We start from the raw sequence: 23474 nt of genomic DNA, 5'->3' as shown, positions 1-23474 counted from the left end.
CCACAGCCTGCCTTCTGTCCCCTTAGCTGCCCAGATCTCACCTGCCCATTCCCCAGGGACTGTCACACATACTTCCCATCACACAGAGAAAATTCTCAAATCTCTGTCAATGGCTCAACAAGTTCCTGAAATTACAGCTTTCCCATCTTACAACATCCCCAGGAGTGTTTCTCTGGACCGTGTGCTCAGACTGGCTCCCTGAGAGCCTCCCTCTTTCTCCGTGTTTTGCTAATAGACTAGGTGTAGACATGGCTTCTTGGTCTACCTCACAGAGTTTGATGGTCAGATAATGATACTGCAAATAGTGACACTCATCAGGCCTTTCAGGCGAAATCTGGGCAGGGCAAATGCCACAGTCTCCAGTCATGGTTTTTTTGACTTGTCTGCCATGCTTAACTAACAAGATTAGCATTCCAAATGCTATGAGAAAATGGGAGAGGTGCTATCTTGTTAACACATGCTATGATAATTTGTCAACTATGGTAAGACAATGGCCAAAGAAAGAACAGTCATAGCACAGGTTAGCTCCTTCATTGTCTATAAAGGTTAAGACATGGATGAGTACCTTTACTGCTCTTCAGCAATCTCTTCTGTGTGCTTGGGAAGGAGACACGCTAACATGGCTGCACCCTTGACGCCTCCTGACTTCTGAACCGGAAGCAGCCACCACTCACTTATTAGGCCTGACTCTAGGCACCCGATGCCACCTCAGGCTCCTGCCCTTGGGCAAGCTCTGCTGAAAAGTAGCCAGGGCTTGACCAAAACCTGGCAGAGGCTTGTGATATTGTTCAAGATGATAATGAGCCATATCTTCATTCTATGAATGAAAACCAGAAAAGTGATATGACTTAAAGATTTCCTTATGAAACAGAATGAATTCATGAGAGAGCAGATGGTCTTCCGGGTCGGACACACAGTTCTCATCAGACGGCCAGCTCCATCCTCTGTGGGGGTTTTCTCTCATTGTGTGATCTTAAATGGCCCCATCCTCTTAAGGATGTCTTCGTCTGATGAACTCATGGGGATCATTGGTCAGACAGGAAGGAAAAGAAGTGCTCATGATTGAAGTTATTGAGGAGCACAATAAAGATGGTCTCTACATCTCTCTCAAGCCCCATCCCGCTCCAGCCACACGTGGGAGTGCACACATATATATAATCCTATTACTTAGGAGGTGGAGGCAAAAAGAATCAGAAGTTTTAGGCTAGCCTAGGCTATGTGGTGAGTGGGAAGGTAACCTGAGCTATATAAGACTCTGTCTCAAGCAAACAGTACTCCAAACATTTAAATGAGACTCATTAAAGATTTATACCGAGGCCAATGGGTGAAGGCCTTTCCCGCCAAACCTGACGATCTTGGTTCACTCACCAGGACCCATGTGGGGGAAGGAGAGAACCCGTCCCTGTAGGTTGTCTCCCGACCTCTGCACACACTCATGCAATACGTGCACACACACTAAAAAATTTTAATGTAAACAGAAATTTAAATGTTGTATGTCACTTGCATCTCTTGTCTGGCTGCTGGTTGCAAGTGATAATGGCACCCCTGTCCAGCACTGAGATTCCCCCTCCCCCCCGATAAAAGGGGATGCCTCCAGGGCATGCCTGAACCCACGGGCAGCACCTAACCCTGGCCATGCAATGGACACATACACGTCTAATACTTTTTCTATCACACCCACTTGCTTTTTACTCTCCAAGTCCCAGGAGTGACAGCAAAAGTAACACAGCTGGCTCGTTCTGTCTTTGTGGTTACGTGGATTAAAAGATTCCCTCTTTAAAAAAAAAAAAAGATTCCCTCTTAATTAGGATGATAAACATATTTTTCTCAACATCTTTAAAGTGAGACTATTCACTTTTTAATTCTAAAAATGCATGCCGTCGCTTTTCTTTGGCATTACTGGCTTTCCAGAAACTCCTTGAACGCTCTGGAGCCCTTGTTCGTTAAAAATAAGTGCTATTCACACGTAGCACTGCGGTGCCATGTCTGATAGCTGAGGTGGCTAAGTGGTCATCGAGTGTGTAGCATGTACAGAGTAGATACACCAGACAAAGGGGTGATCTGCATCCTTGGTGGCACAGAGCAGGGAGGATAGAGGTTGCGTTAATCAGGACAGCAAGCGGTTAGAACAAAGCTGCTCATTTCTTTTTTTGCTCCATTTAATATTTCCAGTTGAATGTAGTAGCTGGAACCATGGAACCAGAAATCCCAGATAAGGGGGACCGCTGTGTAGCGTGAGGAGAGATTACGCCTTACAGCTGGAAACTTTCTCTCACGTCTTGTCATTTAGACATGAAACATGATCATTTTCAAAACAAACCAGAAAATCTTACATAATTAAAGTTCAAACATTCCTAACATGGAACAATTAAGACAGCAGGGTTGGGTTTTCTGCTGCTTATATTACAATGGCTAGGTAATCGTCTTTTTTTCCATTATAAAATACATACTCCTAATAAGTTCAAATGACATGTGTTTAAATATCAGTCTGTACACCATCCTAGCTCTTATGGAGTCATCCCAGCTAACCGAAGCAGTGCACGTCATTCATGAAAAGGGGGAAATTGTCTTCATGGTTTAAAAAAAAATTAAAACCAAGTTTAAAACATATTCACAGGCCGAGTGTGGTGGCGCACACCTTTAAACCCAGCACTCGGGAGGCAGAGGCATGCTGATTGCTGTGAATTCAATGCCAGCCTGCTCTACAAGGCCAGGACAGCCAGGACTAAAAGAGAAACCCTGAGTCGAAAGCAAAAACAAAAAAACAAAGCCAGCCTGGTCTACAAAGTGAGTCCAGGACAGCCAAGGCTACACAGAGAAACCCTGTCTCAAAAAAAAAAAAAAAAAAAAAAAAAAAGAAGAAGAAAAGAAAAGAAAAAAGTCATATTCCAAGTGATTTTGTTTTGTTTTGATTTGGTTTTTTGGGGGGGGTTTTTTCCCCCTTTCAAGACAGGGTTTCTCTGTATAGCCTTGGCTGTCCTAGACTCACTTTGTAGACCAGGCTAGCCTTGAACTCACAGAGATCCATCTGCCTCTGCCTTCCAAGTGCTGGGATTAAAGGCGTGCGCCACCACTGCCCGGTAGAGTAATATATTTAAAATGGTTTTGTTTCCACATAAAACAGGGCAGAGTTATCTTAAGCGGGTCTTAGAAATTGTACATCTTGCTGCACAAGCACTAGGTCACACTGTTTGGAAAACCAGCGATGGTGACACCGTTAGTGCCCACAGCAGCAGCATCACACTGTGTGGCATCTCTGAGCACAGAGGACCGGGTAGAAGTTCTGAGGGAGCATCCTCCTCCTGCCACAGTGCCTGGCCCTCGGAGGCAGTCTTTGTGTTTGGATTACAGACGCACATTCCAACCTCCCCCTTTTCCTCTCTGTCTCCCTTAAGGACACTCTTTGCTTTGAGAGTCCATTCTAATCTAGTATTGCATATATTTATGTAATAATTAGTAGAATTTTTATAATTCACCCTTAATTACAACTGTAGAAGCTCGGCTTCCAAGTCGTATTCTATTTCTGCAAATGCTATTTATTAAAAATAATGGGAAAAAATGGGTTTTATCCTGACATTTTCATACATGTGTACCAGGTTATCCCTTTTGTGTTCTCCTGTCTTATTCCCCATTCCTGCTGGCCCTACCCTGCCTCCTAGCAATTCCCTTAGTCTATTTTCATGTGTTCCCCCCAGACCCTTGCAAAAATCTGGAATCCATGTATAAAATATTTTTCTCTCTGGGGTCTGGCTTATTTTGCTTAACATGATGATCTCCAGTTCCATCCATTTTCCTGTAAAGTACTTGTGTATGGCTAAAACAATACTCCATTTAGACTATACCACACTTTCTTTACTGTTCCACTACCGGTAGGCACCTGAGGCTGATTCCGTATGTCACCGGCTCTAGTGCCGTGGTGACTTGCAAGGCTGCACCTGCTCACGCCTGTAAAGCCAGGCCATCCATCCGCAAACAGAGGCACTCGCTCTCCCTGCCAGCATGTGCTTTCTCCTAGAACTCAAGGAGCATGTGTCTGCAGCAGCCTTCTCTCAGCATGCATTGGTCTGTCTGTCTATTGCAGGACTCTGGTGCATTTCATATGAAAATAACTGAGTTTTGGGCAAGGTTCTCTGGCCTCAGAAGAGTTTGGGAAAGGCCCCTTTGAGAGATAGGTGAGTCATTTGAGGCAGGTTTATCATTCAAGATTTGTAACAAGTAGAGAGTTGTTCTGACTGTAGGTCAGAGGTGAGCAGATACCAGCAGAAGCAGTAACTCCTCTCTCTCTCTCTCTCTCTCTCTCTCTCTCTCTCTCTCTCTCTCTCTCTCTCACACACACACACACACACACACACACACACACACACACACACACACACACACACACCCCACTGGCTTGTGGTAGTTGCCTCTGTCAGTGTGAGCTGCGCACATATGTTACAAAATACGAAGGAACCAGCTGGACTAGTGTCTTGCGCATGATGGCCAGTCAGTCAGCCTTCACCTTGAGGTCTGGGCCAATTCTAATTGACCAGCCTCAGAGGTCAAGTGAGGCCAGAAAGCTTGCAGTGGCTCTGAGAGTTAAAGAAACAAGCCTCTGGCCAGATGGATATGGAAACAAAACCAAAGGCCACTGTTGGTCCCTCTGGCAAGGAGCAAGACTTGCAGCTAGCTGCGCCCTGTGCTGTTCTCCGCACTAGCCATCCACCCATGTGTGCACACACCAGCCCTGGCATTCTGTGCCCAATGACTGGGCTCATGCAGCCTTCAGTACTTCTGGGATTCAAGTGTAGTGTCAAGGTCTCTGTCCTAGGATGTAATTGCCTTCCTAAAGCTCTGGTTTTGAAACCTCTTTCTGACGTTCTGGTTGCCCAGGTGAACTTGGTTTTTCCAGACATCCCTTTCTTGAGACCTTTTTTGGCCAGGTTCTTATTACAGAATCAGTTCTGACCACTCCCCTTTTGTGAATTCATCTTTTGGGAGGTTCCAGCCTGGACAGAAATGGCAGATAACTCAACTTGTTGACTTGTAATTATCGACCACATTTCTGAGGGGAAGGGTTGGTGTTTATTGGCATCTAGTGTGCTAGGCGAGGAAACAGCCGTCTTGTTCATCATCCAGTCTAATATTCCAACAGCCCCGTTGCTAAACACTGGTCTCTGGAGTTAAGGTCTTGCTCAAGGCCCCATGTGACACTGCTGAGACCTGAGCCAAGGGCCATCGTGCTCCAGATGTTGGTATTCAGATGAGTCTCCATGAAGCTGACACTCTGTGTATAGTTCTGCAGATTTAAATCTGGGGCCTCACTTATGTGTGGGTAAGCTCTCTGCCCCAGGGCTGTAGCCCCAGCTTTTCAAGGTCTTTAGGAGTAAAATATAATCCCAGTCCAAAGCCAGGGAAGGAAATTTCTGTGAATGGCTTTCAAAAATGCCTCTGCTGTAGCTGAGGCTGCCGGGGAAGGACTGTGGACATCGGTATGGAGGGTTCTCGGTTCGCCCCAGCTATCCCGTTCCTGGGTGCCCTTTGCAGCACCATCCGCAACAGACAAGATGGGGGTCAGCCCGTGCACATGACGCGTGGTGCATATTCACAAGGGAATACCAGCCAGAGGAAGACTGAACCGTGACATCTTCAGGAAAATGAATGGAACTAAAGAGTATCATAGTCAGCAAAGACAGACAGACACAAGAATTGTTTGTTTTCACTCAGACATAGAGTCTGTCTGTCTGTCTGTTTGGTTTTTTGTTTTTTGTTTTTTAATAAACCAGAAAGTAGTAGTTGGGCTGCTAAAAACAGGATAAGGTGATATATGAGGGTGTGTGTGTGTGTGTGTGTGTGTGTGTGTGTGTGTGCGCGCGCGCACCTATAAATTATAGGATAGGGTGTGCGTTATAAGTTATAAGAATAGGGAGTGGAAGGGAGAGTATATAATATACGTATATATGGAAATGCCACAGTGAAACCCATTCATATATATATTAATTTTGTTAGGTAATAGGCAGGTTTTATTTTCAGGTTTGTTTGTTTGGCTTTTACTTTTCCAAACTTTCTTTTTTATTCTTTGAAAATTTCATACGTATGTACACTATATCTTACTCTTATCCATCCCAGCTCCCACCGACTCCTCACTACCCAGCAGTTAAGAGGGTTGGCTGCCCCTCCGGAGGACCTAGGTTCGATTCCCACCACCCATATAGTGGCTCATAATCATCTAGAACTTTAGTTTCAGGGGATCCAAAACCCTCTTTTAGCCTACATGGGCACCAGGTGCACACATGGTACCGACATACACATAAGCAAAACATCTATACACATGAAATACGTCTTTAAAAAAAAAAACGACCCACTGAGTTCATGTTGCCCATAAGTGTCTGAGTATGAGATATGGGCAGCCCACAGTAGCCACCCTCAAAAGATAAGAGACTCTCTCCCACAGAGGCCATCTCCTGCCAATAGCCCCTGGGTTAGGGTAGACTCATTATAATGTTTAAAAAGCTGCCCTACTGGTTTCTTTTATGTTCAGATTAGCTGAGTCCTTTTGTGCTGCTGTTATTTTCCGCCCCATGCTTTGGGAGTGAGGGTTAGTGGGTGGCATTTCCCTGTGGCCATGTGTATGTAAGTTAGGGTCTCCAGAAAGCAGATGCTTAGTCCTAGAGAAGAGTGAAAACTGTGAGTTGGGGGCAGAGGTAAAGCCCAGAAAGAAAGAAGCAGGACAGAGAGAGGAGGGGAGCCAGTATCCCTGTCAGCCCAGGGAGGAGCTCTAGGGACAGGGATGGTGTGGGCCAGGAGATGACAGGAGTCAGGACTGACAAGACTCACATCACACTTTATCCAGTCATCTGCCAGGAATGACCTCAGAAGAGAGTAACTGACCTGAGAAATTCACCACCAGAGGTCATGAGCTAGTCACACTGGACGTCAGCAAGGTCCTAGCTGAAGGAGGTCTGCGCAGTGTGGCTCTGTAGGCCACATAGCCCAGGAATTTCCCCGCCCCTATCTTCCATGTAAATCCTCCACAAGAGCAGTGGCCATGAGGTAAAGGCCGTCTGGTGCCGCTAGACCACATTCACTCCTCAGAAGGAGTGTACACAGCGAGGTCTCCATCATGAGAATGGCATTTATAATATAATATCTGAACAAAACTAAGAATGGTTTGTTTGGGGAGACAATTATTGAGAGCGCGGTGCCCCTGGAGAGGCCAGCATTGCAGAGGTGTCCTGAATTTGCTCTGCTTGCCAGAATAGCTCCTTAGTGCTTTGAGTTTAAATAAGTTGAACCAACATAGCCTCCATTTTCCCCAGCATTCTTGAGGACCAATGCAAGCTCATTACTCAGAGATGAAGTGGAGAAGTTGGCCCCCTCCGCCCACACCCTACGGAACCACTTTACCTCCTCCCTGCCAAGTGAGCCTGCCTGAAAATGCCGCTTGCTTCCCCCAAGCCTTTGTTTATGAGTGTGAGACATAGTTGAGGTGTTGACTTCCCACTCAAATAGAATTCCTGGTGGTGCTTAGAGAGGCTTCTTTTGGCTGTTAAAAGTCAGCATCCAGCCATTTTTCTGTTATCCAACCTGGTACCACAAGCAGCATCAGGACCGGGCTTTGCCATGAATCCCAGGTTTGTTTCCATGGTTTGTTTGGAATTAGGTGGATTTGAAACCTGTTCCACCTTCACCAACTCGGTGACCCTCCCTGCTGAGCTTACAAGCTTTGGCTTCCTCATGGTAGAAAAGCAAATCGTGGTCCTTACCTGATGGGGGCGCTATTTTAGGGTGATCTGAGTTCTGTGCTCATGGGCTTTAACATGGCACGCTGTGCGGTGTTAAGCAGTATTGGTTCCAGTCTTCAGTTTCTATGGTAAAGCTCACCGTGTAGAGTACTTCTGATGGAAATGGCTGTTAAACTTTGGGTCTTTGACATCTGTATCCGCACATCCTGCAATTGAGAGCTCTTTTTGAACGCTTCACATGCAGTCAACCTTAAAAAAAAAAAAAAAATAAAGAGGGAAAATAAATACAAAGGCATTTATAATCTAATATCTGAACAAAACTAAGAACCGGAGGCCCCCAAGAGCGCACACATGTAAAACACAGTTACAGTTACTCAGCGGATGGCACAAGTTCACCAGCTTCCTCCCACATTTGGAAAGACATGCTTTGTCTGTTTTTCTAGGCCAGGGTTCTGTTGACTTGGCCTTCTTACAATCAAAGGCCTCTAAACAGCAATAGTCCTAAGGGATCACAAAGGCGGATGGCCCATGGGAAAAGGATCCAACCATTTCCCCCAGTGTCACAGGAGCATCCTTTGCCCCCCGAGGGAGAGGGGGAGATACAAGCTAGCAATTGGTCTGCGTGAGCCTTAGTAGATTATGGTACCCACCAGCCTGCCTGTGGCTGCCAGAGAAGAAGCAGAAGAGGAAAGGGTAGGTCCAATATGAATAGAAGGGATGTTGGATGAGGCAGGACATCAACCAGAATATGGAGATGAGGAGTGTCGCCTTGCTGTTTCTTTTAGTATCTTTTCTGACTTCAGAACAGTGAAAGCAATTCTGAAAAGAAGCCCACAGTGTTGATGGAAGCTGTTTTGACATAAGTGAAACCAGGCTTGGCACAAGGAGAGGGCAAGCCCAGGCCAAAACCATGCATAAGGACCCTGGAAGGATGGAGGCGAGCTAAGAAATTGGTTCAAGATGGATCTGGAGCCACTTGAAAGTCAGGGGAGCCAGGGCAGTACAGACATTTCGTCAATGTCTGAGTTAGTGTGTGAGAGGCCTTGTATGGGCTCCGGGGGGTGGGGGGGGGGCATCTTCTCTCAGTTACCTCTGAAGAAGAGAGAGGGACACGGCGTGGACTTGGGAGGTCGCCTGGGGCTTGGGAGCTGCCAGCTGTGGCTGGTTTGGGGAAAACAGAGTAGAAAAAGAGACTGGTTTTCACTCCCAGAGCATCCAGCAGCTTTGACTGGGAAGAATTTGGGAGATGCGGCAGGGAGTGTATGGGAGTCTGTCCTTACTTTTTTTTTTTTTTTTTAAGGGGTGGTGGCTTTATTCAAGAAGATAAACTGAATGTAAATCTCTTCAAATTTTATTCTGGAGCACTGAGAGCAGCCTCCTCTTGCGGGGGAGGAGCAGGGGCAAACAGCCTATGTGGAAATCCTAAGGGCTGGCATTGGACGCAACCTCAGGACTCCAGAGTGCACAGAAAGCTTTGAGGAAAGCAGTCCCCGTGGGAGCTCATGGGATGCACTAGAAGGGGCCAGGCTTCCAGGTCCCTCCTGGGAAGTTGACTGGAATCACAACCACACGAGGCCTCCAAGCGTTAGAAGTTGCTGGAGAGGCTATCAAGTCAGTCTTCTCACTGTGAGATGTGACCGCCTGAGATAGAGGAGAGCAGTGGCCTTGTTGCATGGAAATCAAGATGATTTTCCCCAACAACCCCAGGACCTTGCCCTTTTCATCCAGTTGTTTTCCCAGAAGTCCCACCCCACCCCCACCCCTTTATTTCTAGAAGAACTTAGAAGAAAGGATGTTATAACATCTTGGAGGTTGCAGGGGACAAGAGTTGAAACAGAAAAGAACATGTCTGCACTTGATGCTGAGGCGCACGGGATGTGGTAGACATCGCATAACAGCCGGATTTCAGGTGCACATTGATTTACATTTCTAGTCACCGGGCGCCAGAAAGTGTTGAGCTCCTTTTAAAAGCAACAAAACCAATTATAAGCCAGCTCGTCTGTGTGTTGTTCGGCTGTAAGTGAGGCGCTGTCGTTCTGCCCTGTTGCGGGGGGACACTGGTTAGCCTGCGGTAGGCTCATGAATGACGGCAAAAGAAATGAGGCTTCTGGGTCAAGGATGACAGGCAGTTCATTGTTCACAGGAATAGTAGTACACTAATTCCTATTCTGTTTTTACTCAGTCCCACTTATTGTGGTTTGTTACCCACGGCCACTCACTCTGAGAAAAGGAAATAGAAGGGCTCAGAAATAATTCACGATTTTTGAATTGTGTGCCACTCTCAGTAGCATGAGGGACCCTTGAGCCATCCCAGTCTGCTCCACCCGGGATGTGAACCATCACCCCTTGGTCCGGGGTGACCATGCTCTCTCTACTGCTAGTCATTAGGCTGACTTCGAAAATAGATCAGCTGTTGTGCTAAGCAATCGATTGTGTTCAGGCAGCCCCTAATTTCCCTCATTGTAGCTACAAAGCAGCAGAGGAGAATTAATGACAATTCAGATATGCCAAAGAGAAGTCTTAAGTGAAAATCTGAAAGTGTATATAGATAGAAAAAGAGTAGGTATTAGCCCTTAATCAAGCGTCCACTGGGAGGTCTTGAAATGCATTCCTCATAGATAAATCTGGATTAGTGCAGCTCCACCGTTTCCCCAGGCCCTGGTTCCCTACAGGCATCACGCACCCCCATCCATACCTAGCATTTAATTTTCACTTTGGGACCGTGTGATGCTCACAGGTTTTCTTAGAAAAGGTTGTGGGAGCCTGGTCCCTCAGATTCAAGCTCTCTGGGAGGCATCACCCAAGGCAGACTACACAGACTACACACGGGTCCCTGGGTGGATCTGTCTGAACTTGCTTCCCACTGTTTCCCAGCCATGTCATCCCTGGGAAATGAGTCTCCGGGTATTTAGCATTTCTTCCCAACCCTCCAGCTGCCTCCAAGAGTCCTCTGGAATGACTGGGCTTAGCACTTGTCCAAAGATCATAGATTGATGGCTCAGCCTCCTTTACTTCTCAGGAGAACAACAATCATAGGCGAAATGGTTGATCTCCGTCTGCCCCATGTTAAACAGAAAAACTGTTGGCACCCAGTCCGATGTGTGTTTATATGTGATTGTTTGTTTTCGAATCTTACTCTATATCCCAGGCCAGCCTGGGACTTGCTTTGTAGCTCAGGCTAGCCCAGAGTTTGCGTCAATCCTTCTGTCGTGACCTCCCAAGTGCTAGGATTACAGGTGTGAGCTACCACTACTGGTTTCTGCCACTGTTCTATGTAACTCTGGTCCCATGCTGAGGATAGATAGGCCCAGTGACAGAATGCGTACTTAGCATGCTCCTAGTTGCCGTGTGGGAACACCCTCCTTTGGTCAGGGTTTGTTTTCATATACACTGAGTGTCTTGACATTCTGGGGTGAAGTAGGAATTTCTGCTTGGTTGAAAAGTATTGAGTTATAGAATTACTTTAGAGTTCTTAGGTTATATATATTTCATGAGCAGTGTCTAGTGCTGGGCATCTAGGTTACTTTAAAAGTCACCTAATGTATAGGCATCAGTAGTCTGTGGCCAGATCCCCAAGCAGTTTTCAGAATCACCTGGGGAGTCTTCCTTCTGAGGGATTGGCACAACCATCAAAGTGTCCTGATTGTACTCTGTCTCTCCAGGGCACTTCTTACCTGGATTTCCTTGTATTTCTTGAAACTCTGGGCACCTATATTCAAGTGTCTGGTCTCACCTGACCACTCCTTCCACGTCCCCTTCCTCCAGAACTGGACAGAGTGGTCAGGGAGCAGAGATCATCAAAGCCTCAGTTTGGATAAGACACTTTGTGGGACAGAGGATGAACAATAAAAAGGGAAAGTTCTAGGCTACGATCCAAGGTCCAAGGGGGCTGGAGATGTGCTCAGCTCTTACGGAGGACCCAAGTCCATTTCAAGCACCGATGTCGAAAGGCTCCATCTCCAAGGTCTGATGCACTCTTCTGACCTTCACGGGCACCTGCACCCACATACCCATACCTGTGCACAGACATGCTAACACACAGATGCTCATATGTGCGCATGCTTGTGTGTGCGCGTGCACAATTTTATTTATTTATTTATTTATTTATTTATTTATTTATTTATTTCAAAACAGGGTTTCTCTGTGTAGTCTTGGCTGTCCTGGACTCACTTTGTAGACCAGGCTGGCCTCAAACTCACAGAGATCCACCTGCCTCTGCCTCCTGAGTGCTGGGATTAAAGGTGTTTGCCACCACGCCCGGTGACAATTTTAAATCCTTAAAAAATATAAGAAAACCTCACTGGGTGGTGGTGGTGCGTGCCTTTAAACTCAGTACTCAGAGAGGCAGAGGCAGGTGGACCTCTGTGAGTTTGAAGCCAGCCTTGGTCTACAAAGCAAGATCAAGGATAGCCATGGCTACACAGAAACCCCGTGTCAAAATACCAAAACCAAAACCAAACAAACAAACAAAAAAGCTCACTACCAGATATGTTGGCCTTTCTTCATTTTAAAATCATCCTAGGAAAGTTGAAGTATAAATTTAATTAAAGTAATAATTTTATTTGCCAAAAGAAAATCTAAATTGGGGGAAAAGGGCAACTTTGAAGCAGTATTATAAAGAAGCCTCCGAAAAGGCAATTGGACTTTTTTCGGGGGGGTGGGGGGGAGGGTCTTCTGCTTTTCTAACCCTCAGACATCATGTCACTCACGCTATTCAGTGTGTCCTTTCTCCAGTGGCAGAGCTCAGGCTGGGACTGGCTACCCCACACCAGTGTGTCTGCCACCACAGTCTGGGGGGATGTACTTGAGCTGTGTGAGTGAATGCCTTTGCCACAGGAGTGTGTCTTCTCCTGCGGCTCCAGGGCTGACTGCTATGAAGTGAGGTTGTCCTTTGTGGTCTCCCTTTCCTCTCTGTACTCAGTGTCCTTACTCCTCCTGCCGTGAGCTAAAGAAACATAAGAACTTTGTGAGATGTGCCCACCCAACCTCAAACTCTTCAGCCTGCGGCATCAGGAGCCAAAATAACCCTCTTTTCCTGTATAAGTAGCCAGGCCTCGGATTGCTGTTCAAACAACCAAAAGCTAAGAGCAGCTGATTTTGAAGTTGAGTGCAAGGCTTCTAACGACTGAGGTGAGAAGATGAGTAGGTGCGTAACGTGCTTGCTGCACACGAACTGTGAGGACTCGAGTGCAAGGAAAAGAAGAAACTAGTCAGGCATGGTGACACAACACTTGTAATCCCAGTACTGGGAAGATAGGCCTTTCTGCCTACCTAGCCTACATGGTGAGTTCCAGGCCAGTGAGACGTCTTGTTGGAAAAGAAAAGAAAAGCGATGGGAAGAGAAGGGAAAGAAAAGAAAAGGTTGGACAGCACCTAAGGAGTGACACTCAAGGTTGTCCTATGGCCTTCAAATGTACACGAACACACGTGCACCACTAATGCTAGGTGAGAGTCCCACTGAACATAAAGGAGGGCTTGAGTGCATGAGCTACCGCAAAGTACTGGAAAAGGTAGGTAGGTCACTTGGGTACATATGGAGAGAGAGTGTGGGTCCATTAGATGGAAGGTGATTTAATGATTCTAAGAAAATGACCCTCTAGCCAAAGTGTCTTACTGCAGTGTGGCTTATTACAGGGTCCATGGTTCATTAATTGCCCTTTGTCTTTGAGATGGCATTGTAAAATCCAGAGTCCAGGAAGAAATAAAACAACCTGCCTCACAGTTCCTTTATGGTGCTGAGATATTATTTATTGCTGGGAAGCCAGAAGGAAGCAGAGACAAACACACACACACACACACACACACACACACACACACACACGCACACACGCACACACGCACACACGCACACACACACACACACCGGGGGGGAGGGGAACTGAAAGTAAACTGTATTTGGCTTTATAGTTTTTGCCCAAGACAGACCCCGTAGAAAAAGTGAAAAACCATCACAGGTGCCGGCCAAGGTTCTTGGCGCTTTCATGAGAGCACATATTGAAAAAAGATAGTTGAGGTCATGGGCCAGGCTTTTAGATACTAAAGGAAATATCTGTGTGTGTAACTCCTATGCACAGGTGTGCACAAGTGTATGTGTGTGCTTATGTGTGTGTTACTAGGCTTGAGCCCAGTGCCATTGACCCACATCCCCACCCCTCATGGTGCAGATCTGGCTTATCCGATGTGGGGAATCCTTTGGGCCAAACTCAAGCACATTTCCACCAAGCCGCTCCCTTGCCGGGAGAAAAGATGACCCACCCTCCTTCCCATATGCTGACAGCCCAGCTTTCCATCTGATTTACCCTGGTGACAGAATCTCAGAAGGGCATCTTAATGTCTGTTTGTCTGCCATCTTCTTTTCTTGGGAGTCAGCATTGTGCCTGGGGGGAGAGGGGCGGGGAGAGCAGGTGGCTTGGTCCACCTTGGAAGCTTCGCTCTGTCTCTCCCTGACTGGGCATGGAGGTTGCATAGCCTCTGGCCTTCTTTTTTTTTTTTTTTTTTTTTTTTGTTAAGACAGAAGCAGAGGTTGGGTTTGTGAAGGATTTAGTTGTCGGACCTCTCTGGGAACCGGTAACGTGTGGGAGGTGGCAAGAGTCCAGGGCTGTAGGCATTTCCCCCAGACTCTTTGGCGATCTGCACATCTTTATCTCCTTGGAGAGTGCGGGGTCCAAGCCTGTCTTCATTTCCTGACGTTGAGCAAGTCTTTATTGGAGCTTTCGTTATCTGAGATCCTAAATACCAACCCTCTTCCGTGGATTCTTAAAGCTCTGGAGCAGACACTATGCCACGCTTCACCCGCATTCTCTCCATTTTAGCCTCTCCTGCTTCTTTGGGTTTGTCAGCCCTCAGATGTAGGGCAAAGTGGCCAGCTGTGATCAGCTATGACCAGCTGTGACCAGCCTTCTCCATTCTGAGGCCCCTTATTCCTCCAGCTGTTCCTGGCTGACAGTTTCCAACAGCCTCTTCTGTCCTGGTCAGCTTGGTCAGGGCCTTTTGTCCTCTAAAAGTGGAGCCCTGGGCATGGCAGTCCGCGTGCGCTGTGAAAACCCCAAACTAGAGCCACTATCAAGAAAAAAGTCCGCACAAGGCTTCCAGTGCTTCTTCAGCCAGGGACATGGTAGTGCCCATCCATGCTCAGCGCTGGTCTAGTGTCACTGTCTGCTTCCAGGCGGAAGTTTGTGTTGCACTGGTTATGTTTTCTTCATTCTAAAATCAGAATTCTGTCCAGTCTGTTTTTATCTATTTTTCCCATTTATTTTATATTTATGTAGATGGGTGTTGTGTATGTGCACATGTATGCCTGGTGTCTGGAGGAGTCAGAAGAGTCAGATCCCATTGACCCAGAATTACAGATGGTTATGAGCTACCAGGCAGGTGCAGGTCTTTTGCAAAAACAGCAAGGGGGCGGCTGGAGAGATGGCTCAGAGGTTAAGAGCATTGACTGCTCTTCCAGTGGTCCTGAGTTCAATTCCCAGCAACCACATGGTGGCTGATAACCATCTATAATGAGATCTGGTGCCCTCTTCTAGCCCGTAAGTATACATGCAGGCAGACTACTGTATAAATAAATAAATCTTTTAAAAAACAAAACAAAGCAAACAAACAAAAAACAAGTGCTCTTGACTACTGAGCCATCTCTCCAGGCAGTTCCCATTTTATTTGTCCTTTACTGTGGGAATTGTATTAGTTATCGGCCACACCCAGATGGGAATCTTTTGTATACTTATAATTCAAGCAGTTGTTGAAGGAGTGAATAATTTTTCTGGTTTAATCTCTTTACCTGTTTAAACATTCATAATTATGTATGCCTTTGGGATACATTTCAAATATGCGTCATAGTGGTCAGATCAAGGTAACTGGCATGTTTCCTCACCATTATTGGCCATTGCTTTGTTTTAGGAACAGTCAAAATCCTCTCCTAGTTATTTTGAAATATGCAATTAGATGTTGTCAAACACAGTGGCCCTATTATGCTATAGAATAGTAGAACTTACTTCTCCTACAAGAACTTTTTTGATTTTCTATTTTTATGTGCACCAGTGTTCTGCCTGCATGTATGTCTATGTGAGGGTGCCAGATTGTGAGTTACAGACAGGTGTGAGCTGCTCTGTGGGTGCTGGGAATTGAACCCAGGTCCTCTGGAAGAGCATCCAGTGCTGTTAACTGCTAGACCATCTCTCCAGCCCCCAAGAATTTTATTTTGTTTAGGAACTGAACGTAGAGTACAGAGGTAAACTGCTCACCTAGCATATAGGAGGCCCTGGGTTCAATCATCAGTACTTCAAAGCAAACAATGCACATGCACGCACGCACGTGCGCGCGTGCACACACACACACACACACACACACACACACACACACCTTAAAAGAAGATAACACGTTGAGATTGAACCTGTTGTAGAAAAACCCTATTAGGGCTCCCAACTCTAGGAGAGATAAGTTAGAAGTTTCCATTCTGTGTGGTCTTCTGTCTGCTTGAGATACTGAGGGTCGTTTTAACACCAACAATTGAATATGTTGAAAGATGGCAGTTGAAAGCTGAGCTCACTAGGAAGTGTGGGGTCCTGGCTGGACACCAAGTGCCATGTCCGGGAAGGGGCTGGAGTTTAACTGCGCATGTCTGTTGTGTTGCAGTTACCTGGCTGAGCAGTGCTGGAATGGCGGCTTCATCTACCTGATCATGCTGCGGCGCTTCAAGCACAAAGCCCACTTGACTTACAATGGCGACAGCGGCAACAGCTCGGAACCCGCAGAGACACCTACCTTGGAGCTGGGTGACCAAACTTCCAAAAAAGGCAAAAGAACAAGAAAGTTTGGGGTCATTTCCAGACCCCCTATCAACAAGACCCCTGAAGAAGCCAAGAGCAGCCGTGGCTGTGATGTGACGGATGACCCCAACCCTGAGTTGGAGAATGGCACAGACCCTGACCTTGGAAATGGCCATGCCTTTGAGCTAGAAAATGACCCACATTCCCTCAAGGATGTGGCTGGCCCCCACCTGGAGAAGTCAGAAGTGGACACAGGGGCAGAACTCAAAGTTCCAAAGACAGAAACTCCTCTGGGCAACTGCAATGATAAACGTCACTTCTCAAAAACTGGGAAAACAGACTTCCAGTCAAGCGACTGCCTAGCACAGGTAAGGTGCAGTTGGATTATCAAATCTGAGTTTTTTTCAGAGAGAGAGAGAGAGAGAGAGAGCGAGAGCATGCATATCCGCCTGTCTGTCTGTTGGTATGTGGATACATGTGTGTAGAGGCCTGAGGACAATCAAAGGTGTCATTCCTCAGGTGCCCTCCATCTTGTGTTTTGAGAGAAGTCTCTCACCAGCTTAAAACTCACCAGGCAGGTTAAACTGACTGGTCGGCAAGCCCCTGGAATCTCCCTAACTACCATTCTCCAAAACACTCCTATGTCCAGCTTCTTGTTGTTGTTGTTGGTTTGTCTTTCGTTTTGTTTTGTTTTTTGAGACAGGGTTTCTCTGTGTAGCCTTTGCTGTCCTGGACTTGCTTTGTAGACCAGGCTAACCTCAAACTCACAGTATCTGTCTGCCTCTGCCTCCCGAGTGCTGGGATTACAGGCATGTGCCACCACGCCTGGCTGCTGTTGGGTTTGTTGTTGTTGTTGTTTGGTTTGGTTTGGTTTGGTGGTTTGGTTTGGTTTGGTTTGGTTTTGGTTTTTTTGGCTTTTTGAGGCAGGGTTTTTCTATATAGCCTTGGCTATCCTGGAGTCACTTTGTAGTCCAGACTGACCTGGAATTCACAAAAATCTGCCTACCTCTGCCTCCCCAAGTGCTAGGATTACAGGCTTTTTGTTTGTTTGTTTCGTGCTTTAAGATTTTTTATTTTATTTTATTTTATGTTTATTGCTGTTTTCCTTGTGTGTATGTCTGTGTGAGGGGTTGGATCTCCTGGAACTGGAGTTACAGACAGCTGTGAGCTGCCATGTGGGTGTTGGGAAGAGCAGCCAGGCTCTTAACCGCTGAGCCATCTCTCCTGCCCCCTGTTTCTGGCTTTCATATCGGTTGTGGCATTACGTTTGGGTCCTCTTGCTTTCAGGGAAGCACTTCACTGTCTCAGCAGCTGTCTCCTTGGCCCTAGAATCTGAGTCTTAACATAAACACTGTTGAGGTTGCTTCTCAAGTTTACCTAAGATAGCCTTGGACTTAGAAGCCAGCAAACTCATCGAGATGAATGAATGAGCAGAGCCTGTAACAATAACAGAAAAGTTCAAGTTGTTTTATCCCACTTAAAGAGCCAGTGAAGTGGTCCTAAGTGGAAAATTGAAGCTCTCGGAGGCCCGGATAAAGCACTGAGCAGCCTTGTTATTCATCAGTACTGTCACAGAGAAATTGCTACTTCAAGGCCAGCCATTCCTGGTGGCAGTTGATAATGCAAACATCGAGCCTCAGCGTGACACAGGAAGGGCGGCCGACACAGGGAAGCATCTGCTTGTATTTTTAACAGTTCAAAGCCAGTGCTATTTTTATGAGATCATGTTATTACATTGGTAAATTCCAGTGACACACAGCAGCGTCTTCACCGGCATCTCGTTTAAGTGGTTTCTCTGTCAGTTCGAGGCTGGTCCTGTGGAAGTGAGAAGAGACTAGTAGTGGGGAAAAAAAAAAATTGTATTGCAGGTTGTCTCCCCAGCGTCCTTTCTTAGACTTACATTTCTGTATAGTGGACATGCCTTGGCAGAGGATGCTAACGGAAGCTATAGCTTCCTGAGTGGGTGCTGACTGGCTTCTCTGACACAGAAAACGCCTCTAGGGGTGAAAGGCAAAGGTGTAAAAGAGGTGTGAAAGCATCCTGTTCCTGTTTGCTGCTGAGAAAGCACGCCCTGGGCATGAGTGACATGTCCCATAAGGCTGTTCGATGTGGTAACTTCTGTAGTTTTAACCACTTCATATGCAGAGTTGAGAAGGAGAAATAACCACTCTCTCAGAATGCCTGACACAGAGACAGTCTTCTCTGTGGACGAATGGAGGACCAAATGAGAGTGGCTGTGTTTCTAACCATTCTTCCTGTTAAGTTTTATGGGGCTCTCGCAGGAGGTTTAAAGAATAAACAAGAATATAGGTAGTGATGGTGCACACCTTTAATCCCAGCACTCGGGAGGCAGAACTCAAATCTGTGAGTTCAAGGCCAGCCTGGTCTAAAAAGTGAGTTTCAGGACAGCCATGGCTACACGGAGCATAGTACATACCACCCAGAGGCTAAGAGCGCCAGTGCGCTGGCTGCCGTAACTTGGCCAAGTCTTTCCTCATCATGGTTGGACATGAAGCCACAGTGAAACTCTTAGGTGGATAGATAGCCTTGGCTTCCTTGGGCATTTCAAGGGTTTGGGTGCCAAAGGCGGTTGAATCTCACAGTCTAAAAATCTGGCTCATTAAATTCAATTTCTGGGTTAGTCTGCAAAGACCCTTGTGTACCGCAGTGCCTCTTGACTAACCTTTTCAGATCAAGGGCAAATGACCCAGAAGGTGTAAAGATTTAAAAAAATGCAAACCCTAATCTATTGCAGTGGGGCCCTGCATGCCATGGCACATACGTCAAGGTCAGAGGACAATTTGGAAGAGTTGGTTCTCTCCTTCTACCATGTGGTATCGAACTCAGGTTGTCAGCTTGGCAGCAAACGCCTGTTCCCACTGGGTCATCTGTCATCTCTACAGCTCTATGGGACATTTTTTTTAAGCTACATTTTTTTTTCCCTAGAAGAGGGGGCTCTGTCACCTGCAACTGGCTTCTTTCTAAGTGTCCATAGATTGATGGCTGGCTCCAGTCGTACTGTTGGTGTTGGAAAGTGAGAATGGACCACACGACTGAGCTTATTACCCACAAACCCCAGAAGCTTCTTTTCCCTGTGCATTTGCTCAGGATGGAGGGCCGACAAGTGCTGCACAGCTCCCTCCGCTCCACCACAGGAGCCCTTGACGTAACCCTCCATGAAGAATGGCTGGGATCTTGGGCTGCAATGAGTGGGTTTTTATTTTTTACTCCAACATGGTTGAGACCAAGGTCATGCTAAAATGGAATTTCCAGAAAATAGCTATTTACCTCTTAAGTCTTTGGGGGAAGGGAATTCCATTCTGCTTGAATAATAGGTGATTTAACATGCCAGTGTAATTCCGTTTGTGCCTTATTAATGATTTAATATTATCCATGGAGACTTAATAAGTTATAGGAAAGGCCCAGAAAGCCCAGTCAGACCATTTTGTTTGGCAGGGCAGGTTCTTCTTTATTATAGACTTATTTGTCCTAAGAAAATACTACATTAAAATAAACCCCAGGCCATTGTTTCCCATTCTGCTCTCCTTTAGCAGAGCAATGAGAAATGTACTTCCTCTTAACAATTGTGGTTTTTTTTTTGTTTTTTGTTTTTTTTTTTTTTTTGAATCAGGACTTGTTCCACACCGCTCCCTGGTCTGGTACTACATAGTTCAGGGGTTGGCCTCAAATTCACAGCAGTCTACCTGCCTCAGCCTCACCAGTGCTGAGAGTACAGGTATGAGCCACCATGCCTGGGGCCACAAATATTTTCTTTAAAACAATATTTTAATGTGTATCTGTGTGAGCGTATGTGAGTTGATGTGCACCGCCTGCATGCAGGAGCCCTCAGAGGCCAGGAGAGGATGCTGGGAATCTCCCGGAGTGGGAGTTACAGGCAGGTGTGGGTGCTGGCAACCAAACCCAGTTCCTCAGCAAGAGCAGCCAAGCATTCTTAACCACTCAGCCACCTCCCCAGAGACCAAATTTTTTCTTATTAAAAAAATGGTATGTTTGTGAACAACAGTAACTCAAACAATACATATACAAGCAGATTACTCTTTTAAAATGCCAAATTTGGGTCTGTCTTCTAAAACACAAGGATATCTCAGTCTATGGACGAGCAATTTTAGAGCTATCCTCAGGGTAGTTTTACAGCCTTCCTGGCAAACCCCATTTATCATACAAGAAGACAGTTGCCTCTGTCTGTTTACCTGGAATGTGTCTTTTTGTAAAATGCCAAAATGCATACAACCAGTTGCAAGTAGGGAGAAATCCTACCAGACCAGCCAGTTTCCTTCTGACTGCGGTATGTGTCTGTGGGTACAGTGATGTCTCATTCCAATAATGATCACTTAACCCACACAGCATCAGACCTTTCCCCTTAGTGTGGTTCCCTGGGGACCTCATGTGCATACCCCAGATCTGCGTCTCCCATGTGGCCACTGGTTTGCACTGACCAAGGACAGCCTGAGGAGGATTCTAGGGAGCCCCCAGAGTCACTGGGAGAGCACCTTGTCCTCTGTGGTCATACTCCAGGTCTGTGCCTTCACCTCTCCCCTTCTCCAGCCTTCGGACCACCTGCCGGCTGTATGACCCCATTGTAGATGTTTCATCTTGTGCCTAAGATTCAGTGCCAGCCTTTCCGGAATGGTGACATCCACCCCAGTTCTAGCCTTGCTTGGTCTTATCCAAGCTTGGGGGACCATCTATCCATTCTGGGCTGTCTGGGATTTTGTTGTTAGTCACTGAACTTGCTAGGAAAGCCCTGTTGGCAAAGTCTGCTGAGATGCTGCCCTCTCCTTTGCATCACATCCATGTCTCTGCCAAGTCTTGCTAACTCTGGTTCCCTTTAAGCTTTCACAGCTACCTCCACGGCCAGAACATGAGGTTTGGGCAGGTGTAAAACATTGTGGCTTACACAGTCTCTTTCCTGCCAGTCATCCACTGTAGCTTTGAGGAACCTTACTGAAGAGCAAAGCAAGTTGCTCATTCTCACCCATGTGCAGATACACCACCCACACATATACTATAGTCAAGCCCTTTGGGTAAGTCCACAGTCATGTCCAGATACCTTGGCATATCATTCAAGGCTCTCTAGTCTCTGATTCTATACCTGACTTTCTGCCTCTGGCTCCCTTGTGTTGTTTATTGTATAGCCATCTAAAAGAGTGATACCCAAAGCCCCACCCCCAACACAAGAGTTTCTGTTCCCATGGGAGCAGGTGCAGCCCATCCTGGTATAGGGATTCATTCCCCAAGCCAGAGGCATGCCAAGGCCCATCCATACACAGAGCCTTCATCTCGCACCGAGCCTTCATCTTGAAGGTGTGATGCTTCAAGGATGGTGTGGGACCAGAAATCCCAAACTCCCGGCGTTGTGGTTTTCCTGAGGCCAGATCTGCGCCTGGAGGTACTCAGGGTTTCTTGGCGTACCCTGCTGCCACCATGTTAGCTAATACTTTCATCAGAGCTGCTAGCTTTTGCTCCTGAGCTGTTGTAGATGATGAACTCTGCCCTATGTCTCCTCCTCTTTCCACTCTCTCTTAGATCCCACCTTCCTGGGACATCACACGTCCAGACGCATGCCTTCAAGAGACCTCTATGGACCTCTATGGCCTTCTGGAAGCATGCTTGTCATCAGGCCATTCCATTCTGGGCTCCTGCATTGCCCCACTTTCTGCCTATTGGCCCATAACACTTAACCCCGTCATATTTCAATGGCCATTTAGCTTGTGGTATCCCTGTGTTCCTATTTCTTGTCACCAGGTCTTATACCAGATCTTGTCATCAAGGCCTTATACCTGAAGTGTGCTGTATGTCCTTGTTAATGAAGACGCTCTAGGGACACTAGGACTAGTTGGGACAACGGGTTCCTACCCCAGTTCTTCTGCCTACACCTCTGTGGCCTCCAAACTGCTTTGGCTTTCCTCTGGGCTGCTCTCTTGCCTGTAAACCGAGCGTTGTGGTCTGATGACTAAGGGACTTCAAACCCTGACACTGTGATAACACGTTTTTTCATTTCTTACCGGTTACTCCAAATAAGAAGAAGGGATAAGCAAATGGTCTCAGGATAGGTTTGCAGTGAGGGCCAAGACATTTACTGCAGTGAAAAAAATCTGTTTCAGTGATGGGTGTTTCCTCACATGTGGGGCAAAGACGCTGTTGTAAAATGCTCTTTTGGCTTCCAGCAGAAATGAGGTCATTTAAATGCTGCATAGTGGCTTTCTAATGTGCTGCCCTGTCTTAGTAAATAAATCCCCATGCTGCCTTCAGTAAAGCTTTGCACGTGTGAACTCCCACAGTAGTAGTTGTGGTTTACAGGAAAGGCTAACACTCTGTCATTGGTACAGAAGTCCATAGCAGCCCGTTTTCCATCATCTGGCCTTTTCTCCATAAACTCAGTCTCGTTGCCCTTTAAGCCATTATAATAGAAAACTAATGCCCAAGCCATCTGTCTAGGCAGGGCCTATCTTGGAATTTGGTTGTCTCTACGGCTGAATCTGTGTCAGCATGCCGATAAACACTGGCAGACACACAGGTCTGGAAGAGCTCTTAATGTCCATCTCCATGGTGCCCAAAGAACCATAAGATTTGTGGTTAAGCACTCTATACTGCATGACTCCTCCAGGCTTATGGAATATCGTTACGCTCTGTTCTGGCTGCTAGAGAATCCGGTTGGTAAGTGAGCTAGACCAGATCCCTGTCTCGATGTCATTTACAGTGCAGAAGGGGCTGTAAGTAATAAAGGGGCCTATAAAATATCGAATGATGACAAGCACCTTTAGTGAACTCAGCCAAGGTGAAGAGGGAGATGGCAGGACACGTCACCCGCAGGGCTAGGTGACGTCAGGTGTCAGTGAGCCCAGCCATGCTGAGGAAGGACAGACCTACAAGAAGGTCTCAGGACAACTAGCAACGCAGCTGCAGACAGCAGGAGCAATAGGGTGTTCCAGGACTAAAGTGGTCCTAGGAGAGGACACAGGCT

At 46.6% G+C, this 23474-nt stretch overlaps 1 protein-coding gene across 1 annotated transcript in view; it reads left to right on the top strand.

Moving 5' to 3' along the window:
- Positions 1 to 23474, top strand: part of Pdzd2 (PDZ domain containing 2) — a 258752-nt gene that overhangs the window by 144451 nt on the left and 90827 nt on the right. Inside the window, exon 3 of the mRNA XM_051150986.1 lies at positions 16356 to 16857. Within this exon, the coding sequence (XP_051006943.1) occupies positions 16356 to 16857 (502 nt within the window). The remainder of the gene's footprint in view (positions 1 to 16355; positions 16858 to 23474) is intronic.

Source organism: Acomys russatus, chromosome 9 (genome assembly GCF_903995435.1).
Source record: "Acomys russatus chromosome 9, mAcoRus1.1, whole genome shotgun sequence".
In the NCBI taxonomy this organism is placed as follows: domain Eukaryota; kingdom Metazoa; phylum Chordata; class Mammalia; order Rodentia; family Muridae; genus Acomys; species Acomys russatus.
Note: the sequence above shows the minus strand (reverse complement) of the source record. Positions and strands in the feature narration are given on the sequence as shown.